Source organism: Rhinopithecus bieti, unplaced genomic scaffold (assembly GCF_001698545.2).
Source record: "Rhinopithecus bieti isolate Rb0 unplaced genomic scaffold, ASM169854v2 scaffold_11273, whole genome shotgun sequence".
Lineage (NCBI taxonomy): Eukaryota > Metazoa > Chordata > Mammalia > Primates > Cercopithecidae > Rhinopithecus > Rhinopithecus bieti.
Window position 1 is genome coordinate 42,529 of NW_016806694.1, and position 21,448 is coordinate 63,976.

The 21,448-nt window shown below is 47.3% G+C and overlaps 1 protein-coding gene and 1 long non-coding RNA gene across 6 annotated transcripts in view; one reads left to right on the plus strand and one right to left on the minus strand.

Moving 5' to 3' along the window:
• Window positions 1-9,732: 9,732 nt before the first annotated feature.
• MC5R (melanocortin 5 receptor) lies at window positions 9,733-12,451 on the minus strand. Its single transcript, XM_017877460.1, has 2 exons — window positions 12,359-12,451; window positions 9,733-10,982 (listed from the first exon to the last, which is right to left on the minus strand). Exon 2 carries the CDS (start codon window positions 10,856-10,858, stop codon window positions 9,881-9,883), a length of 978 nt encoding a protein of 325 aa, XP_017732949.1. The 5' UTR covers window positions 10,859-10,982; window positions 12,359-12,451; the 3' UTR covers window positions 9,733-9,880.
• The window catches only part of LOC108533084 (uncharacterized), a 15,159-nt gene continuing 6,156 nt past the window's right edge, over window positions 12,446-21,448 (plus strand). The window contains exons 1-4 of one of the 5 annotated variants that reach the window (XR_001886643.1): window positions 12,446-12,647; window positions 14,952-15,060; window positions 16,219-16,381; window positions 16,734-19,947. This is a non-coding gene — a long non-coding RNA (uncharacterized LOC108533084). Of the gene's footprint in view, window positions 12,648-14,648; window positions 14,761-14,951; window positions 15,061-16,218; window positions 16,382-16,733; window positions 19,948-21,448 lie in introns of those variants that run through there. The other 4 variants (XR_001886642.1, XR_001886644.1, XR_001886641.1 and 1 more) reach the window with 4 other exon arrangements.

Genomic DNA, 21,448 nt, shown 5'->3' on the forward strand with positions numbered 1-21,448 from the left:
CCAAGCTGGAGTGCAGTGGCACAATCTTGGCTCACAGCAGCCTCGACCTCCCACCTCAGTCTCCTTAGTAGCTGGGACCACAAACACACTCCACCATACCTGGCTAATTTTTGTGTTCTTTTGCAGAGACAGGGTTTCACCATGTTTCCCAGACTAGTCGCTAATGGGCTCAAGGGATCTGCCCATCTCGGCCTACCAAACTGCTGGGATTACAGGCGTGAGCCATCGCGCTGGGCCTGTGGTTTTGGTTGTTGTTTGTTTAACCTGTTTGCTTCTTACTACTTATATGGAAACCACCTGTTCCTTTCCTGTGCTCTGCCAAAAGAAAGAGACTTCTTACCAGTCTGTGTGAGTCAGTTCACTTGCTTCACTTGTGACTTCATTCTTCTGATAGACTTAAACAAAATGTATAATTGTATGTTATCCTTTTTTTCTCTCTTGATGTTAGAGTGATATGCTCTTGTGATTTTCTATATCTAAAGTTAAAACTGAGCTCTTCAGTTTTTAATTGGATTGTTTGCCTTTCATTTTTGGTTTGTAGGTATTTTAAAAATAATTTCAATCTTTAGATTTAGAGGGTACATGCACAGGTTTGTTGCACAGGTAAATTGTGTGATGCCGAGGTTTGGAGTATGAACAATCCCATCACCCAGGTGCTGAGCCTCGTACGCAGTGGTTAGTTTTTCAGCCCACCACCCCCTCTCTCTCTCCCCTCCCGCCTCTAGTAACCCCAGTGTTTATTGTTACCATCTTTGTGTCCATGTTTAGCTCCCACTTCTCAGTAAGAACGTGCAGTATTTGGTTTTCTGTTCCTGTGTTTCACTTAGGATAACGGCCTCCAGCTGCATCCATGTTATTGCAAAGGACATGATTTTGTTCTTTTCGCGGCTGCATGGTATTCCATGATGTATATTGCCCGTCTTCTTTATCCAGTCTACCACTGATGGGCATCCAGGTTGATTCCATGTCTTTACTATTATGAAGACTCCTGCAGCGAACATTCGAGCACATATGTCTTTTTGACAGAATGATTTGTTTTGCAAAATACGATTTTAAGAAAAAAGTTAAACTCATTTATATCATGCTAGTGTGAAGGATGTTGAGAACTGAAATTTTCCACTGACCTGAGCAAGACCTTAGCCTTTACTTCTCCCGGCCCCTCTTGCTAAATCCAAATTGACCAACCAGTGGCCGCTCATCCACTGCCCTTGTCTTGCTGTTCCCACCTATGGTCTCTGGACTAAAACAACCTCAGTTTACCCAAACTTTATAAGAACATAAACAGTAAACAATTCTCAGAACAAAACTGAACTCAGACTACCTTCAATCTAGCCCATAAAATCTTCAGGCTCCTTGGTCCTGGCAGCTGTTGTCAGGTTGTAGTGTTTTAACAAAGGCTTAAGCCAATGGCTTTCAGCCTCTTTGTTGTGTTTTCTCCTTCCACGTGACAAGGAACACTGGATGCTGCTCCAGCCTGGGCATGGGAGCAGCAGCACCGGGTTTCCTAGAAGTGTCGTCCTGCTGTGCCCCAGAAGGGAAGGGGAGCAAACACAGGATTGCTCAGCCTTTTGTGAGTCACTGATCCAATTTCAGAATCTGAAGATACCTATCTACCCTTCACCAAAATATGCGCATGCACACACTTTGCATGCACTTCTTGACTATGAACCTCCTCCATGATTTCCCATTGATAATCACCCTGATTTGGAGATGTAATTAATACACAGGAAAATAAAGATACAATAGACCTGAGGAGAAGGTGCTTTGTTTTGTTTTGTTTTGTTTTGTTTCAGACGGAGTCTTGCTCTGTCGCCCTGGCCGGAGTGCAGTAGTACAATCTTGGCTCACTGCAACCTCTGCCTCTCAGGTTCAAGCAATTTTCCTGCCTCAGCCTCCAGAGTAGCTGGCATTACAGGTGCACGGCACCATGTCCAGCTAATTTTTATATTTTTAGTAGGGATGGAATTTCACTGTGCTGGCCTGGTTGATCTTGAACTCCTGACTTCAAGTGATGTGCCCACCTTGGCCTCCCAAAGTGCTGGGATTACAGGCCTGAGCCACCGTGCCCAGCCAGGAGAAGGTTTTTGAAGACTCACGAGTGTATCACATTAAGAGGCTAACAGTGATTACTTTTTGAGAATTAGCTCTTGACTGGCCTTCAGTCTGAGTAGTTACTGAAACTACTGCACAGTCCCAAGATTTCTGAAATTGGTGAAGTATCCTTACAAATGTTCCTGTTTGTTCTTCTTTGGATTTTGGTATTTCATGTCGCTTTGCAAATGTGTAATCTATGTTACCTAAGAGGCATCACCCACTCAGCCCTTCCTCCATTATCGTTTGGAATGGGTTTGATGGGCAAATTAGTGGGCAGATTGCCTGGCAAGGCCCTGGGAAAGGCTGTGAGATGGCATGAGTCCTTTTCTTGGGGAGATTGATGGTTTGGGAAAGGTAATCAGCAAGCAGGAAGTGTAGAAAAGACAGAAATGGCAAGAAAGACTAGACAAAGACCCCAGCCACAGAGGGTGTGGAGAGAGCCGAAGGGAAAGCGGCAGATCGCCCCTGTCTTTCACGGCCCTGCACAGTCCCTACCTGACTTTCAGGAAATGAAATGCAACCCACTGAGGTGTTCTTAGTTCTTGGGGTGATGAATAATTTTGACGGCAACCTGAATGTTTGGGTATTGGTTTACGTGACTTTGATCTTATTTAAACCTGGTTTACCTTGTGTTCTCTAATACTTCACTTTGGGAGAAGTGGGGAGACGCTGCCTCAGCACTGTTGGGTAACAGAAGAAGTCCTTGGTCCCCACCTGCCTTTAGTGAACCTTGCACTGGGAAGGGTCTTTTCATTACTTCTTAGTGCAGGTGAGAATTTTGGTTCCTCCCTTGGCCTCTGCCAATGGTGCCCTGACCAGTATGGGTGGGGGTGTCTTGTTGCTCCTCACTTGGTCCCCACTGTCCTCGCCATGTAAGGGGGGGTGTCTTGTTACCCCTGCACTGTGGTGAACATCCTGACTGGAGTCTAGGCATCCTCTGACATCACTCAAGGGGAAAGAGGAGGGAACCTTGCTGGTGCTGGGTGGGAGTGGTGGTCCAGCCTGCCTTTGTTGTCTCCACTGACACAACTGAGGGAGGAGGGAGGTTCTTTATCACCAGGTGGGGTAGAAATTTCTGGCTCCCTAGTGAGTCTTTGCTGGTGGTGGTGTGGGTGGAACCATGTTTTTTGTTGTTATTGTGTTTTTGCTGAAATAAACTGGCTAACATCTAAGATTTTCCTACTGGCTAGGCTGTCCCCTTTCCTGGTCCTTCGGTTAGGAAGAACAGGCTTTTGGATGGGAGGATGGCTCTGTGATCATTGGAAATTTCTAGTTCAACTCTGGGAATTTTAAGGCAGGGAGCTCCTCTCTGTGGCCTTCCTTGGGTCCTGAGGTCTCCAGTTGGCTTTCCTTCTTTCCATCTTGAGGAGTCTTCACATGCTTGAGTCATATGTAATATCTAGGGGTTGTGGCTGTATTTAACAGGAGGAATCAGAACAAGAACACGGCACGGTGGTTCACACCTGCAATCCCAGCACTTTGGGAGGCCGAGGTGGGCAGATCACCTGAGGTCAGGAGTGCAAGACCAGTCTGGCCAGCATGGTGAAACCTCGTCTCTACTAAAAAAAATACAAAAATCAGCCAGACGTGGTGGCGTGGGCCTGTAATCCCAGCTACCCAGGAGGCTGAGGCAGAAGAATCACTGGAATCCGGGAAATGGAGGCTGTAGTGAGCCAAGATGGCGCCACTGCACTCCAGCCTGGGCGACAGAGCAAGACGCTGTCTCAAAAAAAAAAAAAAAGAACACTATTCTGTCTTCCCAGGATGGAAAGTATATGACCTGTTAATTTACATGACATCTCACTTTGTATCTTGTCATACCCTTCTTCTTAGACCTTATTTTTTTCTAATAGCAGTTCAACTACTCCATCTTTCTTTCTTTCTTTTTTTTTTTAATTAATTTATTTTTTTTGAGACGGAGCCTGGCTCTGTGGCCCAGGCTGGAGTGCGGTGGCCGGATCTCAGCTCACTGCAAGCTCCGCCTCCCGGGTTCCCGCCATTCTCCTGCCTCAGCCTCCCGAGTAGCTGGGACTACAGGGGCCCGCCACCTCGCCCGGCTAGTTTTTTGTATTCTTTAGTAGAGACGGGGTTTCACCGTGTTAGCCAGGACGGTCTCGATCTCCTGACCTCGTGATCCGCCCGTCTCGGCCTCCCAAAGTGCTGGGATTACAGGCTTGAGCCACCGCGCCCGGCCACTACTCCATCTTTCTTATGCTTGCTGTTTACATGCTACATATTTTTCCATTCATTTTCTTTTTTCTTTTTCTTTTTTTTTTTGAGATTGAGTTTTGCTTTTGTCACCCAGGCTAGAGTGCAATGGTGCGATCTCAGCTCACTGCAACCTCTACCTCCCGGGTTCAAGTGATTCTCCTACTTCAGCCTCCCAAGTAGCTGGGATTACAGGCGCCTGCCACCATGCCCAGCTAATTTTTGTAGTTTTAGTAGAGACGGGGTTTCAACATGTTGGCAAGAATGGTCTCAATCTCTTGAGCTCCTGATCTACCTGCCTCGGCCTCCCAAAGTGCTGGGATTACAGGTGTGAGCCACCACACCTCACCCATTCATTTTGTTTTTACCTCCATGTGTCTTTAAATTGAGACTCTCTTCTCAACTACGCACAGTTGTGTTTTACTTTTTTATCCACTCTGATCACTTCTGCCTTTTAATTGGTGTGGTTAGACAATTAATATTTAATATAATTATTGATATGCTTATATTCAATATTACCATTTTATTATTTTTCTATTTTATAATTCCTCTTCTTTCTTCCATAGTTTACCCTTTTACACCTTTTTGTGAATTATTATTCTTTTAAGATGTCTTTTCTTAATTTTCAATTTTTAACTCTCTTTGCATTATTTTTTCAGTGTTTGACTTAGGAGTTAAATATACATCCTCAGACTCTCATAATCTACTTAGAATTAATGTAGCATCATTTTACTTAAAACACAGCAGTCTTGCAACTGCAGGGGTCCATCTACCACCCCACTCCTTCATGCTAAGGTTATCCTGTGTATTATATCCAAAAATATTATTAGTCTCACAAGAAATGTTATATGGATTTTTCTCTAAACAATTGTGTATTTTATTTTATTTATTTATTTTTGAGATGGAGTCTCACTCTGTTGCCCAGGCTGGAGTACAGTGGCACGATCTCGGCTCACTGCAAGCTCCGCCTCCCGGGTTCACGCCATTCTCCTGCCTCAGCCTCCCGAGTAGCTGGGACTACAGGCTCCCGCCACCATGCCTGGCTAATTTTTTGTAATTTTAGTAGAGACGGGGTTTCACCGTGTTAGCCAGGATGGTCTCGATATCCTGACCTTGTGATCCGCCTGCCTCGGCCTCCCAAAGTGCTGGGATTACAGGCGTGAGCCACCACACCCGGCCAGAACAGGCTATTCTATTAGCAGACAGGGTACAGCTAGACATCCTTCACGTAACCTCTGCCACCGGGTGGGCTCCACACACCCTCAGAGAGCTGCACAACCAGGTGTTTTCATCCAACAGAGCTGCACGGACCCATGCTAAATCAATCAAGTACTAAATCAATCAAACCCACTCCTTCGTGGTCAATCCAGGTTCACCCAGCAGCTAAGGGAAATGAGCCTTCCCCACGGGACAGAGCACGACAAACAGGACAATTGACTTTGGAGGAAATAAATGATTCAAGTCAGATGACAAAGTTTTAAAAAATCTAATGACAGTCTTCAGAAAAAATAGACAAGATATGGGTCTATGAATTCAGAAACAGCTTGCTATTAAAAGAAGGCAAGGAAAGGATAAATAGAAAGTCACAGAAATTAAAAATATAGTTACCAAATTAAAATTCAATAGAAGAGGTGGGGGAAAGACAAAGTTGAAGCAGTCTTTCAGGACGCATAACAAAAAGACAAGAGGAAGAAGGTAGTACGAGAAAGATTCAGAGACGTGGAAGATGGAAGCCAATGGACCCACGTTTAACTAATAGGAGTCATGAAAAGAGACAAAGAGAAATGGAGAAAGAAAAAAACATTAATCAAAGAAATAAGAGGAGATGATTTCCCAGGATGAAGAAGAACATCTGTGATGAAAGGTTTCAGTTCCTGACCGCCCTCCTGTTCTATCCTGTAATTCAGCTAGTATGGCTGGAGCTCCAGCAGCCTTTCTGGGCCATGAATTGACCTTAGCAATGATAGAAGCCAGACATGGTGGTACACACCTATAGTCCCAGCTACTCAGGAGGCTGAGGCAAGAAGATCACGTGAGTTCGAGACTAGCCTGGGCAACAGGCAAGACCCCATCTCTTTTTTAAAAAAAGATAGAAGTCTGGATTCTTTATTGTGCCTTTGAGCTCCACTCTAGTCTTGAAATCCTTACCTCCCAACTTCTTCTCTGAAAAGAGAAACTTTCATCTTGGCCAGGTGACTGGATTTCCGCAGATTTTCTGTTCCATGTAACAAACCGGCTTCTAACTCTGTGCTGTCCAATATGATAGTCATTACCCACATGTAGTTATTTAAATATAAATTAACTAAAATTAAATTAAATTAAAACTCAGGTCCTCAGTCACATTGGCCACATTTTAAAAGCTCAATTGCCACATGTAGCTAGTGGCTACGATAGTGGGCAAAGTACAGACAAAACATTTCCATCATCATGGAAAGTTCTGTTGGACAGCACTGCCCTAACACAAATCCCTTCTCACAAAAATGCTTGTGTTCTGGCAAAGGACATAAAAACAATCTATTCTCTGGAGTACCCAGCAGAATGTGTGCCATTATGAGGTATAATTATGGAAGTCAAAAGGGCCTCCTAGAAGAAAGGCATCTGGGACGAACTTTAAGGCTCACGTGGTTATACACGATATGCCCTGAAGACTGTGCAGCTTCAACACAATCTAGAAGCAGAAAAGCACAAGACATGCTCAGAATCATCTAATTTTATTGATGTGTAGGATCTGGAAATCTGTCATGTCTTAAAATAATTATGTCCTCTAAACTCACTGGTGGCAGAGATTCTCTAATGGCCACTGCTTCTAGCCCCACCCTGAGCACTGCTGGGTGATATCCCCAAAATGCTTTTGCTTACTAAGACACAGACTTTTGCACGGTATGTAAGGGCAAGTGTGCAATTTTATTTTATTTGTAGGTGTTATATCATTTTGATCTGAGACATGGCCATCCTACAGGCAATAAATATCGTCAAGGAGACTTCACCACAAGTTACCAACGAATGTACCTTCTCATTTTGCAGTAGCTGCTAATAAATTGGCAGAAGACCAAAACCATTCTGGATATTACACATCAGATTGACCAATTCAAACAGGTGGTCTGCTCCTTCCATTTTATTAACCATTTCCTTGAACACATATTTTTACACCAAACAAATTTCCTACAGAAGCAGATATTTAACACACCCTATCACACAATATTCCACAGTTATATGTATTGTTTTTGGAGGAGACACTTTGTGTTGGGTGCTGGGGGTGGCTCATTTACGTACAGATATTTACCAAGTCACTACATACATGTATTCCTTCCAAATGAAGACACATCTAAATACTTGGGTTATTTCTGCACTATTTATAAAGATTAAAAGGCATTTGAGCATCTCCCTAAAGACCTTTATATGAAAGGTCAGATCTTGTAGCAACTCACGAAGCACCAGAGCAGAAAATTAGCCTAAAGAGAATTGGGTTCCCAGCTGGGGCCAGTGTCAACAGCAGGGTTGAAGTTTCTGCCCGCAGGATTGGAACTCACTTAGTACTCAGGTCTAGCAGGCAGAAGAGTCGATGCACATTTGTTTTTCAACAATAACAAGCATTCGTGGTGCACCTTCTCCATGCCTGAAGCTGCTGTAGGACATGGGGCCACCAAGTTGGGTGGGGCAGAAGAGAGTCCAGCCTTCACAGAAACCTGGCTCCTGAAATATGTCCCACAGAAACAATGCACTGTGGTTCCCCATGGTGGTTACACAGGACCACCTACTGCCCATTCATGGATACACACGTGAATTTTCAGCAACAAGGAAGAGGAAACATTTGAAAACACAGCTGCCTCTTCAAAACTCAGTTGCCAACAGCCTGCTAATTTGCCAGTTTTCAAATGATTTGGATGTCTTATGCATACTCCTGTTCATGCCAGCACCGTTTCTTTCCTGTACTCTGCAGGGGCAGGGGTCAAGTGCATACGTTATTGATATGGCTACACCCAGGAAGCCCCTCTGTCCTGGCAGACCTCAACAGGAGGGGTCCCTCTTCTGCACCAGTGGCTCACTGTTGTGTGACCCAGTGGTCCTCTGCTTTATTTACATTTTTTTCATTGGGTGCAGTCTAGATGTGAATGTCCAAAACAAAGCAGAAACCAGGAATCATACCAAAAGTTATTACAAGAGTGGACTGTGAGAGCTGCAAGGACTCCAACCCTTCGCTTCAGAGAAGGACCACACAGACCTCCTGGTGTCCAGGCCACTGCTCTGACCACTGGCCCCTGTGCCCTTTCTTAGTATTTACCCCATCTAGTCATTTCTTTTTCTTTTCTTTTCTTTCTTTCTGTTTTTTTTTTTTTTTTTTTTTTTTTTTTTTTTTTTTTTTTTTTTTTGAGTCTTGAACAGTCACCCAGGCTGGAGTGCAATGGTGCAATCTCAGCTCACTGCAACCTCCGGCTCACGCCTCTAATCCCAGCATTTCTTTAAAATAAAAAGCAAACCCTATAGTGCTTTACAAATTTACAAGAAGCTCTCACAATTTTGCAGTTCTCATGGCTATCGTGTACAGCCAGCACAGATGTGGAACCTGAAATGAGATGATTCAGGCCACACAGCAGTGAATGGCAGAGTTAGGACCTGAACTCAGGCTTCTCCACTCCAGTCTAGGCTGGGAGAAAATGGGGCTCCCCAGGCAATAGGTTGGGCCCTAACTTTTGTTGGCTGCTGAAATGAGATTGACGTGCTGCCAAGTATACAGGCCAGAGTTCAGACTCCGACACAGATCTGGTGTGAGCCACTCAAAGCAAGCCTGGCTGTGGACGTGTGCTACATGCAGCACTGGGCACCTTGAACCCCTTGAGCCCCTGGAATGCCCCAAACATCCATTTGGAAACCCCAGATTGAGCCCAAATGAGATGGTAAGAAAGAGTCACAGAGTCTTCCACAGCACATGAGGCAAGGTGTGTAGCATAAGGTTTTATGTCTGGGTAAGTGCAACACCGTGATTGACAGAAGTACAATTATTCGGACAATTATGAACACAAGCCATGAATCAAAAGTTCAGGCAAGGCGGGCAAAGAAGACATTTCAGAACAAATGGACAGACTCCTTCTGATGGAAAGAATCTGGCCGCTCTGATCTTCCCTGAAAAGCACGCGTAGCTCAGAGTGCAGCCAGCAGAGTGTGGACCTGCTTCTGGGGAGAAGCAGCAATTCCACCTGACCTGGATATCAGAACTTTTCTTCCCGTCACAGTCTGTGTTTCATCATGCCTGGCTTGCACTCAGAGTACTCTGCGTCCCCTGAGCACATGCCTGCTAGGTGGAGGGTGGGTGGGGCCCCCAGAAATGGGTGGGAGCAGTAGAAACCATAGGACACAAAGGACAGTAAGAAATTGTCATGACTGTTCCCAGAGTGGATAAACAACCCTTGCATGTTGGACGCAATCACCAGGAACTGAACAGACAGAGCCTCTTAGGCCCATGCCTGAGCTGGTAAAGAGAGAAAGGGGATGCTAGCACTCCCGCCTACCCCTTGGCTGTCGCTTTGTCATAGGTGAGCAAACAAAGGAGAACAGAGCCAGAGAGAGGAGCACTTTGCACTTAATCCCTTCTGGGAAAGCTGCAGGCGACTCGGAAGCCACGGCAACAAATAATCTCCTTAAACGTCTTCCGCATCTCCCAGCTGCGGAAGGCATATATAAGAGGGTCCATCATGGAATTACACATGATGAGGATGAGGTACATACTGAAGTGAGACATGAAGCAAGAGCAGTAGAGGTTCTGAGGGCAAGAAAGCATTAAAATGAGATGGAGGAAGAACGGGGCCCAGCACACGATAAACACGCCCAGCAGCATTGTGAGGGTGACCGCGCCCTGCACGCTGGTCCTCTGCCGCGCAGAGCTGGCCCCGGGCAGAGCCGCCATCCGCTTGACGTGAGTCCGCGCCAGGAGGAACATGTGTATGTGCAGAGACACCAGGAGGAACAGCATCGTGAAGAACAAGGAGATGAGGCACAGGATGACGTAGGTGGATTCAGAGCACAGGATGAAGACGATGCCGCAGCCGGTGCAGAAAGCCCAGATGCCGGCGATGATGGCCCCTGAGCGCCTCGCTGTCATGATGTGGTGGTAGCGCAGGGCATAGAAGATGGTGACGTACCTATCCACCGCAATGGCCAGCAAGCTGCACATGGACGCCACCACGGAAATGCAGATCATGGAGTCAAACACATTGTCAATGTGGCGCACAAAGGCGTCTGCTATCACTAGGTGCTTGTTGTTGAGCAGGTAGATGGTGATGGTCTCCCAGGCGTTGGACACGCTCACCAGCATGTCGGCCACTGCCAGGCTGCACACGAAGAAGTACATGGGGGAGTGCAGGTTTTTGTTCTTCACTATGGCCCTTATAACCAAGATGTTCTCCAGGAGGCTGACGACACCCAGAGTGAGAAACACCTCCACGGCGATGCCCATGTCTTCACAGGGCGAAGACTTGTTTTTGACATTGGGTCCTGAAAGGTTGCCCTCTGTGGCATTCAGGTTGAGATCCAAGAAACGCAGGTGAAACGAGGAATTCATTGCTGGAGAAATACACCTCTTGTCTTGGCAGCAAATTTACTGCAAAACGTGTTTTAAATTCACAATCCAGAGAAGTTAGCAGCCTACCAAAGAAAGACAGCAGCTTGCCTAGAAACAACACAGCCTAAGAAAGGGGATGAATGAGTACAGTGCATCAGAGGACTGAGCTTGGCTTGCTCAATTCTTTTTTTTTTTTTTTTTTTTTTTTTTTTTAAGAGACAGGGCCTCCCTATGTTGCCCAGTCTGGTCTCAAATTCCTGGCCACAAGTGATCCTTCTGTCTCAGCCTCCCAAATTGCTGGTACTACAGGGGTGAGTCACGTGCCCAGCCGCTGGCTTGCACCTTCTGACCTGCATTCCTCAGACGTGGAAGAGTGTCCCTGGACATGTGGATTAGAATCTTTCCCAGCCTCTTCTGCTCTCCTAGCTTTCAGCTCCCAGCCTTTCACATGCATCTTACTAGAGAGACACTCACCTCCATGTGCCCAGGACAGTTTCACTTTTTATGGCTGCTCTCCTGGGCTCAAGTTCACTATCGAAAATGTCCCCAACTCATAACCTACAAAATCCCAGCCAGTCTCCCGAAGTTCACATTCCTAAGGCTACTGCACGACATTCTCCTCAAGGGAGCTCCGATTTAAGACTGTACAGACCCGTATTCCCTTAAGAGAGACAGACAGGTACATCCCCAACATTTGTCCTGACACTTCTCAGACCCACTGGGATTCAGCCTCCAGAGCTGTAAGTGAGGCTATAACCAGAGTGGTCTGTTACCCTGAGCAAAGTCACATGTTAAAAGCTACTGTCTTAAGTTTGGAAGTGTAGGCTGCACACACATGTTAAAATTGAGGAAAACAGTGCTGCTTTTCCTCAATACCTGTTTTTCCCTCTCTTCTGCATTATGTGGAATTCCATGAGGTCTAACTGATCGTTTATTAGGTCCGCGTGAGCACAGTATAAAAAAACAGCAATTTACATGTACCACACTCCTTTGTTGCAAAATGTCTCTCTCATGATTCATTTTCAAAAACCCCTTTGCCCTCCAAACTCAGATCACATCTGGAGAGAATTTCTGTCATCACTGTCATCATTAATATTGGTGATCATTCCGGGAGGGAGGGAGGGAGGGGGTGAGGGGCAACAGATTACTTAATAGGTACAATGTGCACTATAGGGGTGCTGGCTACACTAAAAGCCCGGGCTCCACTACTAGGCGATATATCCATGTAACAAAACAGCACCTAAATCTATGAAAATAAAAAAGGAAAAAATTGGTAATCCTAAGTGTTTATTGAACTGCCATCATTTGTTACATGTTTATGTCCAGTTGCAGCTCAGAGATATCGGTAAATGATGGAACTATACTAAACATCATATCGAGCTGTGTTAAAAACTCAGGGGGCACGCTAGCTGCCGCCCCGCTCACTTCCACATGCAGCCGAAGCGCAACTTTGCATTGATTTTCAGGATCTCAAGGAGATAGAAAGTTGTGGCTATTTACCGGTGCTCCTCCTCGCGGCCTGCGGCGCTCAGCCCGGGCCCCCGGCGTCCCCGGGATCTGACGGCCGCGCGGCGCTCAGGGCCAGCCCGGGACGGGCCTCTTCCCCAGCGAGGCGGTTGCGGCTCTGCCAGGCGTTAAACTTCCTGCCCGCCCGCGCCGGGCCCGCCTCCGCCCCGCCGGCTGTCGCTCCGGGCGGCCTCCGCTGCCACCTAGTGGCCCAGCGCGGCACCGCGGCCAGAGAACCGCGTCAGCCCCGAGCGAAAATCCTCCCCCAACGCGTTCTTGAATGGTCGGTTGGTGGGTTGGTTGGTGGGTTGGTTGGTTGGTTGGTTGAGTGATTGCTTGGTTGGATAGTTAGTTGGTTGAGTGGGTGAGTGGTTGCTTGTTTGGTTGGTTGGTGGTTGGTTGGGTGGGTGAGCGGATGGTTGCTTGGTTGCTTGCTTGATTGGGTGGGTGGGTGGTTGCGGGGTAGTTAGTAGGGTAGGTGAGTGGTTGCTTGATTGGTTGATTGGTTAAGTGAGTGGATGGTTACTTGGTTGCTTGACTGGTTGGGTGGGTGGGGTTTAGTTGATTGGGTAGGTGGGTAGTTGCTTGGTTGGTTGATTGGTTGGTTGGGTGGATGGGTGGATGGGGGTTAGTTGGTTGGGTAGGTGGTTGATTGCTTGGTTTGTTGATTGATTGGGTGGGTGGGTGGGTGGTTGGAGTGAGTGGATGGTTGCTTGGTGGTTGGTTGGTGGTGGGGTGGGTTGGTTTGGTAGGTGGTTGGTTGCTTGGTTCGTTGATTGGTTGGGTGGGTGGTTGGGTAGGTGGGTGGTTGGTTGATTGGGTGGGTGGCTGGCTGGTTGTCGCCGGGAGTGGATGGATGGTGGTTGGTTTGGGTGAGTGGTTGGTTGTTTGGTTGGCGGCTAGTGAGGGTTGGTTTTGGTTGGTGATGGGCAGTGGTTGGTTGGGGTCAGTGGGGTGTGGTTTGGGTGTGGGCGGTGGGGAGTATTTGGTTGGGTGGCTTGGGTCGCGTCGCGCTGCGGTGGTTGGTGAGTGGTTGCGTTGGTTGGGTGGGGGTTGGTTGGTTCGGTAGGTGGGCGTTGTTGGTTTGGTTGGGTTGGGTCAGTGGGTGGGGTGGTGGTGAGTGTTTGGTTGGTTTGCTTGGGTGGGTCGGGGTTGGTTGGTTGGGTGGGTAGTGTGGATGGTTGGCTGGTTGCGTAGGTGGGTGGGTGGGTGGCCGGTTGGATGGGTGGTTGGGTGGGTGGCTGCTTGGTTGTTTTCTGGCTGGTTGCACTTTTGCTGCTTTTCTCTTCCTCTTACTCACTGATTAAAATGCTCCCCAGCTCAAAGAGGGCTCTGTCACCCCGCTTCTCCTGGATGGCGGTCTCTGGGATCTCCTGATGATTGTTCTTTGGGAAGGAGGCCCAGTGCCTGGGAGCCCTCATCTGTGGCCCTACCGCACCCCTCTTTGCCCGAGGCTCTCACGCCTCCTCCAGGACTGCACGTACCATGCCAGGCTTTATCAACCACACAAGCTTTCCTTACTCCAGCAAAAAAGAGAACAAAGGATATACTCTTGTCAAATATCCTGGCCTTTCACAATAGTTTCTGGACCACTCCTTTCTCTGACACCTAAAACTGACCTTCAACCCCCAAAAGAATCATTATATTCACGATAGGCAGAAGCACCACTGCCCCTGCAAGCCAGGGCGGGATGCATGGGGCCATATCACTACCAGAGCTTTCCTTGGGCTTTGCAGACGATCACAGCCTTCCAGCAGTTTGAGAGTGGGGACCAGAGTCTGGCTGGTCTCAAACGCCACTGGAGTCCCGAGCCATGCTGGGAGCCACGGGGTGGAATTCTAGGAGGACGTTCTGAATGTTAAGAATACACATTGGGAATGTAGTGTGAGGGAGGGAACTCGTTTTTGTGTGTTGAAAACATCGGCAGGGTCAAGTACTCCCGCTTATAGTCCTCACATCCAAGATCAGAGAGGGTTCTGCAGAAGGTCCTGGTGTCCCAGGAAAGTGCTCAAAATTGAAGCCTCTGTGCATGGTGAGCAGCTGGACTGCAGCACGCAGCCTCCCACACTGGTCAGGGCAGCTGGCCCGGGGCCCTATGTGCAGGGGAGACCCTGAGTGTTGAACAGGAATTACCTTTCTCAATCTTTACAAAACCCTAGAAGTGGGTTTCTCATCTCACAATGGAGGGAACCGGTGCTTGGAGAGGTTACTTAGCAAGCCCCGGCTTTCAGTGCCAGATAGCTGAGCCCCGACTGACTCAGAGCCCAAGCACTTTTCCCTGCAGGACATAGCCTCTCTGAGAGCCCTGGTGCCACCGGGCATTATTCTTTTAAAATGCTGCTGGATTTGATGTGCAGTGTTCCTGTCTTCATACTATCTTTATCAGATGTTGGCATGTAAGTTACCCTAACTTTGCTAAATAAACTGGGGAGAGATTTTGATTATTTTCCTATTCTGAAACACCTTAGGTGGTATAGGAATTCTCAGTTTCTTGCAGGAAAATAATGGAATCAAGGTTAATAGAGTTAAGAGAATATAGACTAAGCTCTTCAGCTATTCCTATCATTGGAAACTTTCTCCCCAACAGCAGCCTAGTGACAATGCTGGACACACACAATGACATGGTACTCTGTGAGCCACCCAGGAAGGAATGTTCCTTTCCCTGTCAAGGACCAGCGTAACCTGCAACAACCCAGGTGTTTTATTTCTTGAACATTGACAACAGAGATGATTCTCAATTCGAATGCACAGAGATAATCTGTGGAGTCATATCTGTGAAGGCTTGCAAGGGTGAAATCTAGCTGGACACTGGATGTTTCAGTCTGGGTTCTCTGAGTCACAGGCTCTGAGGAGTTCACAGTGCAGGATGCTGTGGGGAAGCCTTCTGGGGGCAGGACTGCGGAGGGAGAAGAGAGCTGCCAGGCAGCCCCAAAAACCTCAGCCCTCAGGCCCCACCCAGCTCAGTCACCAGAAGCAAGCTGCTTCTGGGAAGGTGTGAGGCCAACCTGGAGGGGCTGAGAGCTGGGGGAGGCAGCAGACCACCCCTATAGTTGGGCAGTGGGTCCTCCCCTGAGGCGTCTGGCACAGCTCTGTGTCTCTCGCTCTCACGGCACCAGAAAACTCTTAACAAATGTCATCTCTGTGCTCAATGCCACCAAGGGTCTGGAAGAGGGCACTAGGAGACCTGCTGCAAGGCAAAGCTCACCCAAGTGAGTGCTGAGAAAGCAAGACAATCACAAATGCTGGGTTATGACCATTTTTAAACTCCAAGGATTACAAAATACTTTCATATATTAACTTATGTAATCCTTAAAGCAACCCTGGGAGGTATGAACATTATTACCATATTCATATACACAGACTCTGAAGTTCACGGAGTTTCTGACACTATTTGGCTGGTCAGTGGTGCCACCAGCTGTTGATCCAAATCTTCTCAATCCCAAGCCCACGTTTATGTAGATGCCCTTGCCACGTCACACATGAACATTGGGCTATGCAATCCTAGATATGCACGAGTTTCCCACCTTACTTAGAAAGAGAAAAGGGAAGGAACATTTGCTGGGAGCCTGCAGTGTCCAGTCAATACTGTGGTCTGCATGTCCGTATTCTCAGTGAATTCAATAGTGTGGTGTGCATGTCCGTATTCTCAGTGAATTCAATACTGTGGTCTGCATGTCCGTATTCTCAGTGAATTCAATACTGTGGTCTGCATGTCCGTATTCTCAGTGAATTCAGTACTGTGGTCTGCATGTCCGTATTCTCAGTGAATTCAGTACTGTGGTCTGCATGTCCGTATTCTCAGTGAATTCTCCCAGCAGTCCTATAAAGTCGATATTCTTCCCACCATCTCACAGATGGGGAAGCTGGAAGCTCCAAGTCATCATGTGACTTCTCAGTTGGTGATGAAAGCAGGACCAGGATCTGAATCCAGACTCCCAGGTGGTGTCTGTGCTTAATCACAGTCTAAGGACTCAAGCCCTATGCCTCGGTCCCACTGCCACCGAGGAGGAAATGCAGGTGCCCGGGGATCCCAAAGGCAGGCAGAGAGGAACGGGGGGAGGGCATGAAGCGAAGGGGAGAGAGGTGGACAGGCAGAGAGGCCCGTGAGGGGTACGGGGTGGGCCAAAGCACGTGGTGGAAGCCGGGGCTGAAGGATGAAATGCGGTCACCAGGCGGGAGGAGGCTGGGGAGCATCCAGCTAGGGTGCTAAGGCGGGAGGGGTGGCTTTCCTTGAGGAGGAGGGAGAGTGCCAGTGACTGGGGAAGGAACTTGTCAGGGCACGCAAGGCTTTGCAGGTTCTACAAAGGTTCTGAAGCTAAGAGCAAGGGGAAGCCTTGCCAAGGCTTAAGCAGCAGCACAACACTTTCAGATCTGCAGTGTTAGAACAGCCCAGCCACGGCAAGGCGATGGCACTGGAGGAGCTCAGGTGGGAAGACGGTGGCGCATCAGTGGCAGAACCTCACAACGAGATGAACAGGCCCCTGGGCTGAATCCCTTTCTCCACCCCCTGCCTGGGGATGCTCAGGCCCAGCTCTTTGCAGCTGCAGCAAAATTACCAAGTTACTTTTCCTCCCTGACTCTGGGGTGTCAAGTCTGAACAGGCTTCACACACTGTTGGCACAGCAGGACCCTTCCACCCCAACCCTCAATATTCCCTCCTCAAGCCGGAAAAGAAGGACTTGAAGTGTGGGGTTTGGTGTGGGATTTGGGGGAATTTTCAAATTTCTATTTTGGTTTGTCGTTTCTGTTTAATGTTTGTTTTGTTTTGACCACTAGAAAGACGTAATCTCTGCAATGCCATGTAGGTCAAGATTCTCAAAGTCCCTGGGGAGGGCTATGTTTGAAACTGCACACCTCTCATTTTTTAACAGGACCCAGTAAGCATCCTTTGCACTTAGTTTAAAGCTGAGGATGTCAGACTGAAGACCGAATAGACAGAGCCCTTTCCTTCCAGAAGCACATAGCCCCTGATAAGCAACTGAATTTGCTGTGCTCCTGCTGAAGGCTGTGGAATCGCTCACTGGGGAGATACTCAGAGATGCCTTAGTCCAGCACCCAGGCAATCACCGGGAAGTTAGCCACGAAATCTGGAGAGGAAGTCTCTTTTCCAGTATTTCAATCTTGCAGTTCTTGTAGTTACTTAGCCAATTTTTGTTAAGAAGACTCTTCAATACTAATTGTTACTTCAGGCTTCTGAAAAACTTCTTGATGCTCCTCCTACCCAAAATTATTTCCATCTCTCCTCTCCTTTGTCCTCTAACCTCCCGTTCATCCTTTAGGCCCAGGCCTGCACCTCCTGCTGGGACTCTTCTGTGGACACCCCTACACCTGCCTGAGTGGCGGCCCTCTTCACTTCCCCACCCCAGCTCCCATCTCACCGCAGGGTAATTATCTGCCTGTCTCAACTCCTGCCCCAGGACACTGTGAATCCTGCTGGGCAGAGGACTCCTGGTGGTGGCCCCAGTGACCAACCAGCGCTAGGCTGACCCCTTCCAGCCACGTGGCCCAGTGTGGCCTGCACAGTCCTTCAGCTACAAGGATTCATTTGAGGGTCAGCCCGTGACCCAATCCAGGCAAAAGAGATTAAAGCAGACTTCTAGGAACTTCTGGGAAGGAATGTTCTCCTTCTTCAGTGGCAGCTACCACAGATGTGCACCGTCTCCCCCACTATGAGTGATTTAAAGCGTAACAGAGCCCTGGTTGTTGCTGACCACCTGCTTTCCACCCGGGGACAGCCAAGCCTCGGGTTGTGCCAGCATCGTGCAGGACCAGCCTCGAGGTGGGAGCAGAAGCAGCACCTGGTGCTGCTGACCCCACTGGTCCAGACCTTCACAAGCCTGAGTTTTTCTGAACTCTTCAGTTCTCTGAGTTAATACATTCCCTTTATCGTTTAAACAAGTTGGATTTGGTTTTCTTATTCTTGCCACCAAGAAAATCCTAGTCCTCAAATTCCACTGCACACTTAACTTCTCTCTGGATTATTCTATCGTATCACAGCCTAGCAGAGCATCAAATTCTTATATACAGTCGTCACCATCTTAACATTTCATAAAAATTATAAATGCACAGTGGCTCACAGTAGAGCAATACGAACTGTTTATAGGGGAAAACATCTCTTCCTCTCATCAGGAAGACTTTGGGGTTACTCTGGCTCATTACTGTGCTTTCAGCTAAACCACCAGGGCCACCGGTCAGTGCGGATGCACGTCCATATTCACGAACATCCGGAAAGTCCGTTTCTGTGCCTGCATGAGGGATGCTGTCTGCATCATTGACAATCTTCTGTGAGCACCTAACAACCTTAACAGCTTTTAAGCTGGACAGCTCTTGCCTCCTTCTCACTGTACAGTGTGACTGTGTGTTAAGAATGCCCATTTGAGTTGGTTATGAACATTCAGATCCACCTTTCTTTCTGTCATTACACAGCCCTTCCCTAGATTGATCAACACATTCTACTCAGAATTATCATCTTCCTTGTTACAAAATTCCAGGCTGCAAAAAATAACATCGGAAGACACTGGGAGAAATACTTGTGGCATGTATGACTGAGCACCATTCTCTCTTCCAGACCACTTAGAAATCAGTCCTCAGGACACAAGGAAGACACTGCAGCGGGGAAATGAGCAAGAGGTGTCTGCAGCCTCCTCTACTTAGTCCCTAGCTTCCAGGGCCCCAAAGCAGCCACCCCAAGCCCAGCCTGCATGACCTGCTGTCTGCCAAGAACCACAACCAAACCATTGCTAGTGTAGGGGTCGGCCGTGGCCTCAGCAATGCTGCATAATAAACTACCCTAAAGTATAGGGGCTTAAAATGAAAATGACCTAGTCTCATGCTCAATTCAACTGCAACTCAGCAAGGCTATGCCAGACCTTAGGCTTTTGGACCCAGATTGAAGGTGGTTTGAAGTCTGCTCAGGCCTTGGTCCAGTGGCTAGAAGGTGCAGTCTACCTCACTGGGGCTCAAAGATGAGGGGACAGTGGCGACCTGGGGCATATTCTCCTGCCAGACCACGAGAGCTAGGTACCATACTTGAGGCCTATGATTGGGACCATTTCATCTACAAAAGCAAGTTGCATGGCCAAGCCCAACCTCGATGGGCAGTGAAGCACTCCACCCAGAGTAGGGAGGGACACATGGAATAAATACTTCCCAAGCAATAATCCAGACCATCACAGTTAGTCTCTGTGACCAAATGCTCAATAGCTCATCTGATTGGCCCAGCTTCTGAGTCACTGATCAGGCATAGGCCAATCATCTTGGCCAGGTCCGGTGTTCACATAGTTCCACGCTCAGTCCAGGGACCCACTTCTTTCTTCCTCCAGGATGGAGGAGCATGCAGCACCCAGAAAGGGGGACAGGCATGAGGCCACCACCGGAAAGCTCTTTCCTCACTTTTCATCACTGGCATCTGGACAAGAGAGGAGTTTTGACCTTTGAAAGCCACACACTGAAGTCCCAGCGCATGTGAAAAGAGTATGTATGACTTTGACATAACCCATTTATTTCAAGAAGAGAGTTAAGAGAACAATTTTAAAAACTGTAATGTTTAAAAATGTGTTTTATTTCAAAGAAACCAGTGATTTGAGGAATAAATATAAAACAAATTAAATAGAATTTCACATGCAGTTTTCTTTCTTCCCTGGATAGCTTCTTTAGGTATGGAGAGGAGGTAAATAATGAGAGAAAAAAATATCAGTCAATCAAGAAATGTTTTTCAAAAGTATCCACAGTGGGTGGTAAAAGTCTGCAATGTAACGACCATCACAATAAGTGTTTACTCACTGTCTGCCTATAAAAGTGAGATATGTGTCAGTGATGGAGAATATATTTCTTCAGTCTCCACAGCAGATCATCGATATTAAGGTTTTACTATTGCGATGTTCTCTTATTTATTTCGTATTTTTAGAAACTCTGTATTTATTCATTTGGAAAGCTTGAGCCATGAGCTCTTTTGTAAGAGAGAATGTGACTGAGGGCAGTAGCCCAAAGCATTCCAGCTCCATTCTGTGGACCACGCCTTCTGAGATAAGGTAGGTTGGCTTTTAGACTCCTGCCATCATGCACCATTTACTAAATACCGTGCTGAATCTAAATTTGTTTAAGTAGAAACTAAGGAAGAATTTTCATGGTCCTTCCTTCTTGAATTTCCTCATTTCCACACAAATCAAAGACACACATAAAATAGATATTGGTCTTGGCTGGGCGTGGTGGCTCATGCCTGTAATCTCAGCACTTTGGGAGGCTAAGGTGGGCGGATCACCTGAGATCAGTATTTCGAGTCCAGCCTGGCCAACATGATGAAACCCCGTCTCTACTAAAAATACAAGTAGCTGGGTGTGGTGGTGCACACCTGTAGTCTCAGCTACTTGGGAGGCTGAGGCAGGAGAATCACTTGAACCCGGGAGGCAGAGGTTGCAGTGAGCCAAGATAGTGCCACTGTACTCCAGCCTAGGAGACAGAGTGAGACTCCAACTCAAAAAAAAAAATACTGGTCTTTCAAAACTCACATAGCCACTGAAATCCACAGATGTGAAGAGGCACTGCCAGGTACGTTGCTAATCATCATAATTAATTGTTTTTTGCAATGAACATCTTTAGGATGATAGCTTTATCCTTCATTTGGACTATTTCCTTGGATAAACTCTCACCAGGGGGTAATAGGGTCTGCCTAAACTCTAGCAGTAATGTAAATATCAATTGCTTGCCTTAAAGACTAACATTGTTAGTTTTCCACGAATGCTTCTTCATCCTCGCAAGTTTCTAGTTGCATGTGGATGAGTTAGAGGGAAAAAAGAAGCACTTACTCAAAAATACCTCTACACAAATCAAGCAGTGTCTCATTTAAAATCTGCTTAATTCTTGTCTAAATTATGCTACTATCAAAGTCAACATGTTTTCTATTAATAAGAGTGAAGTTCAATTTAAAAAATACTCAATAACAGGCTGGGTATGGTGGCTTATGCCTGTAATTCCAACACTTTGGGAGGCTGAAACCAGAGGATCCCTTGAAGCCAGGAGTTCAAGACCAGCCTGAGCAACAAAGCAAGACCCCATCTCTACAAAAAAAAAAAAAAAAAAAAAAAA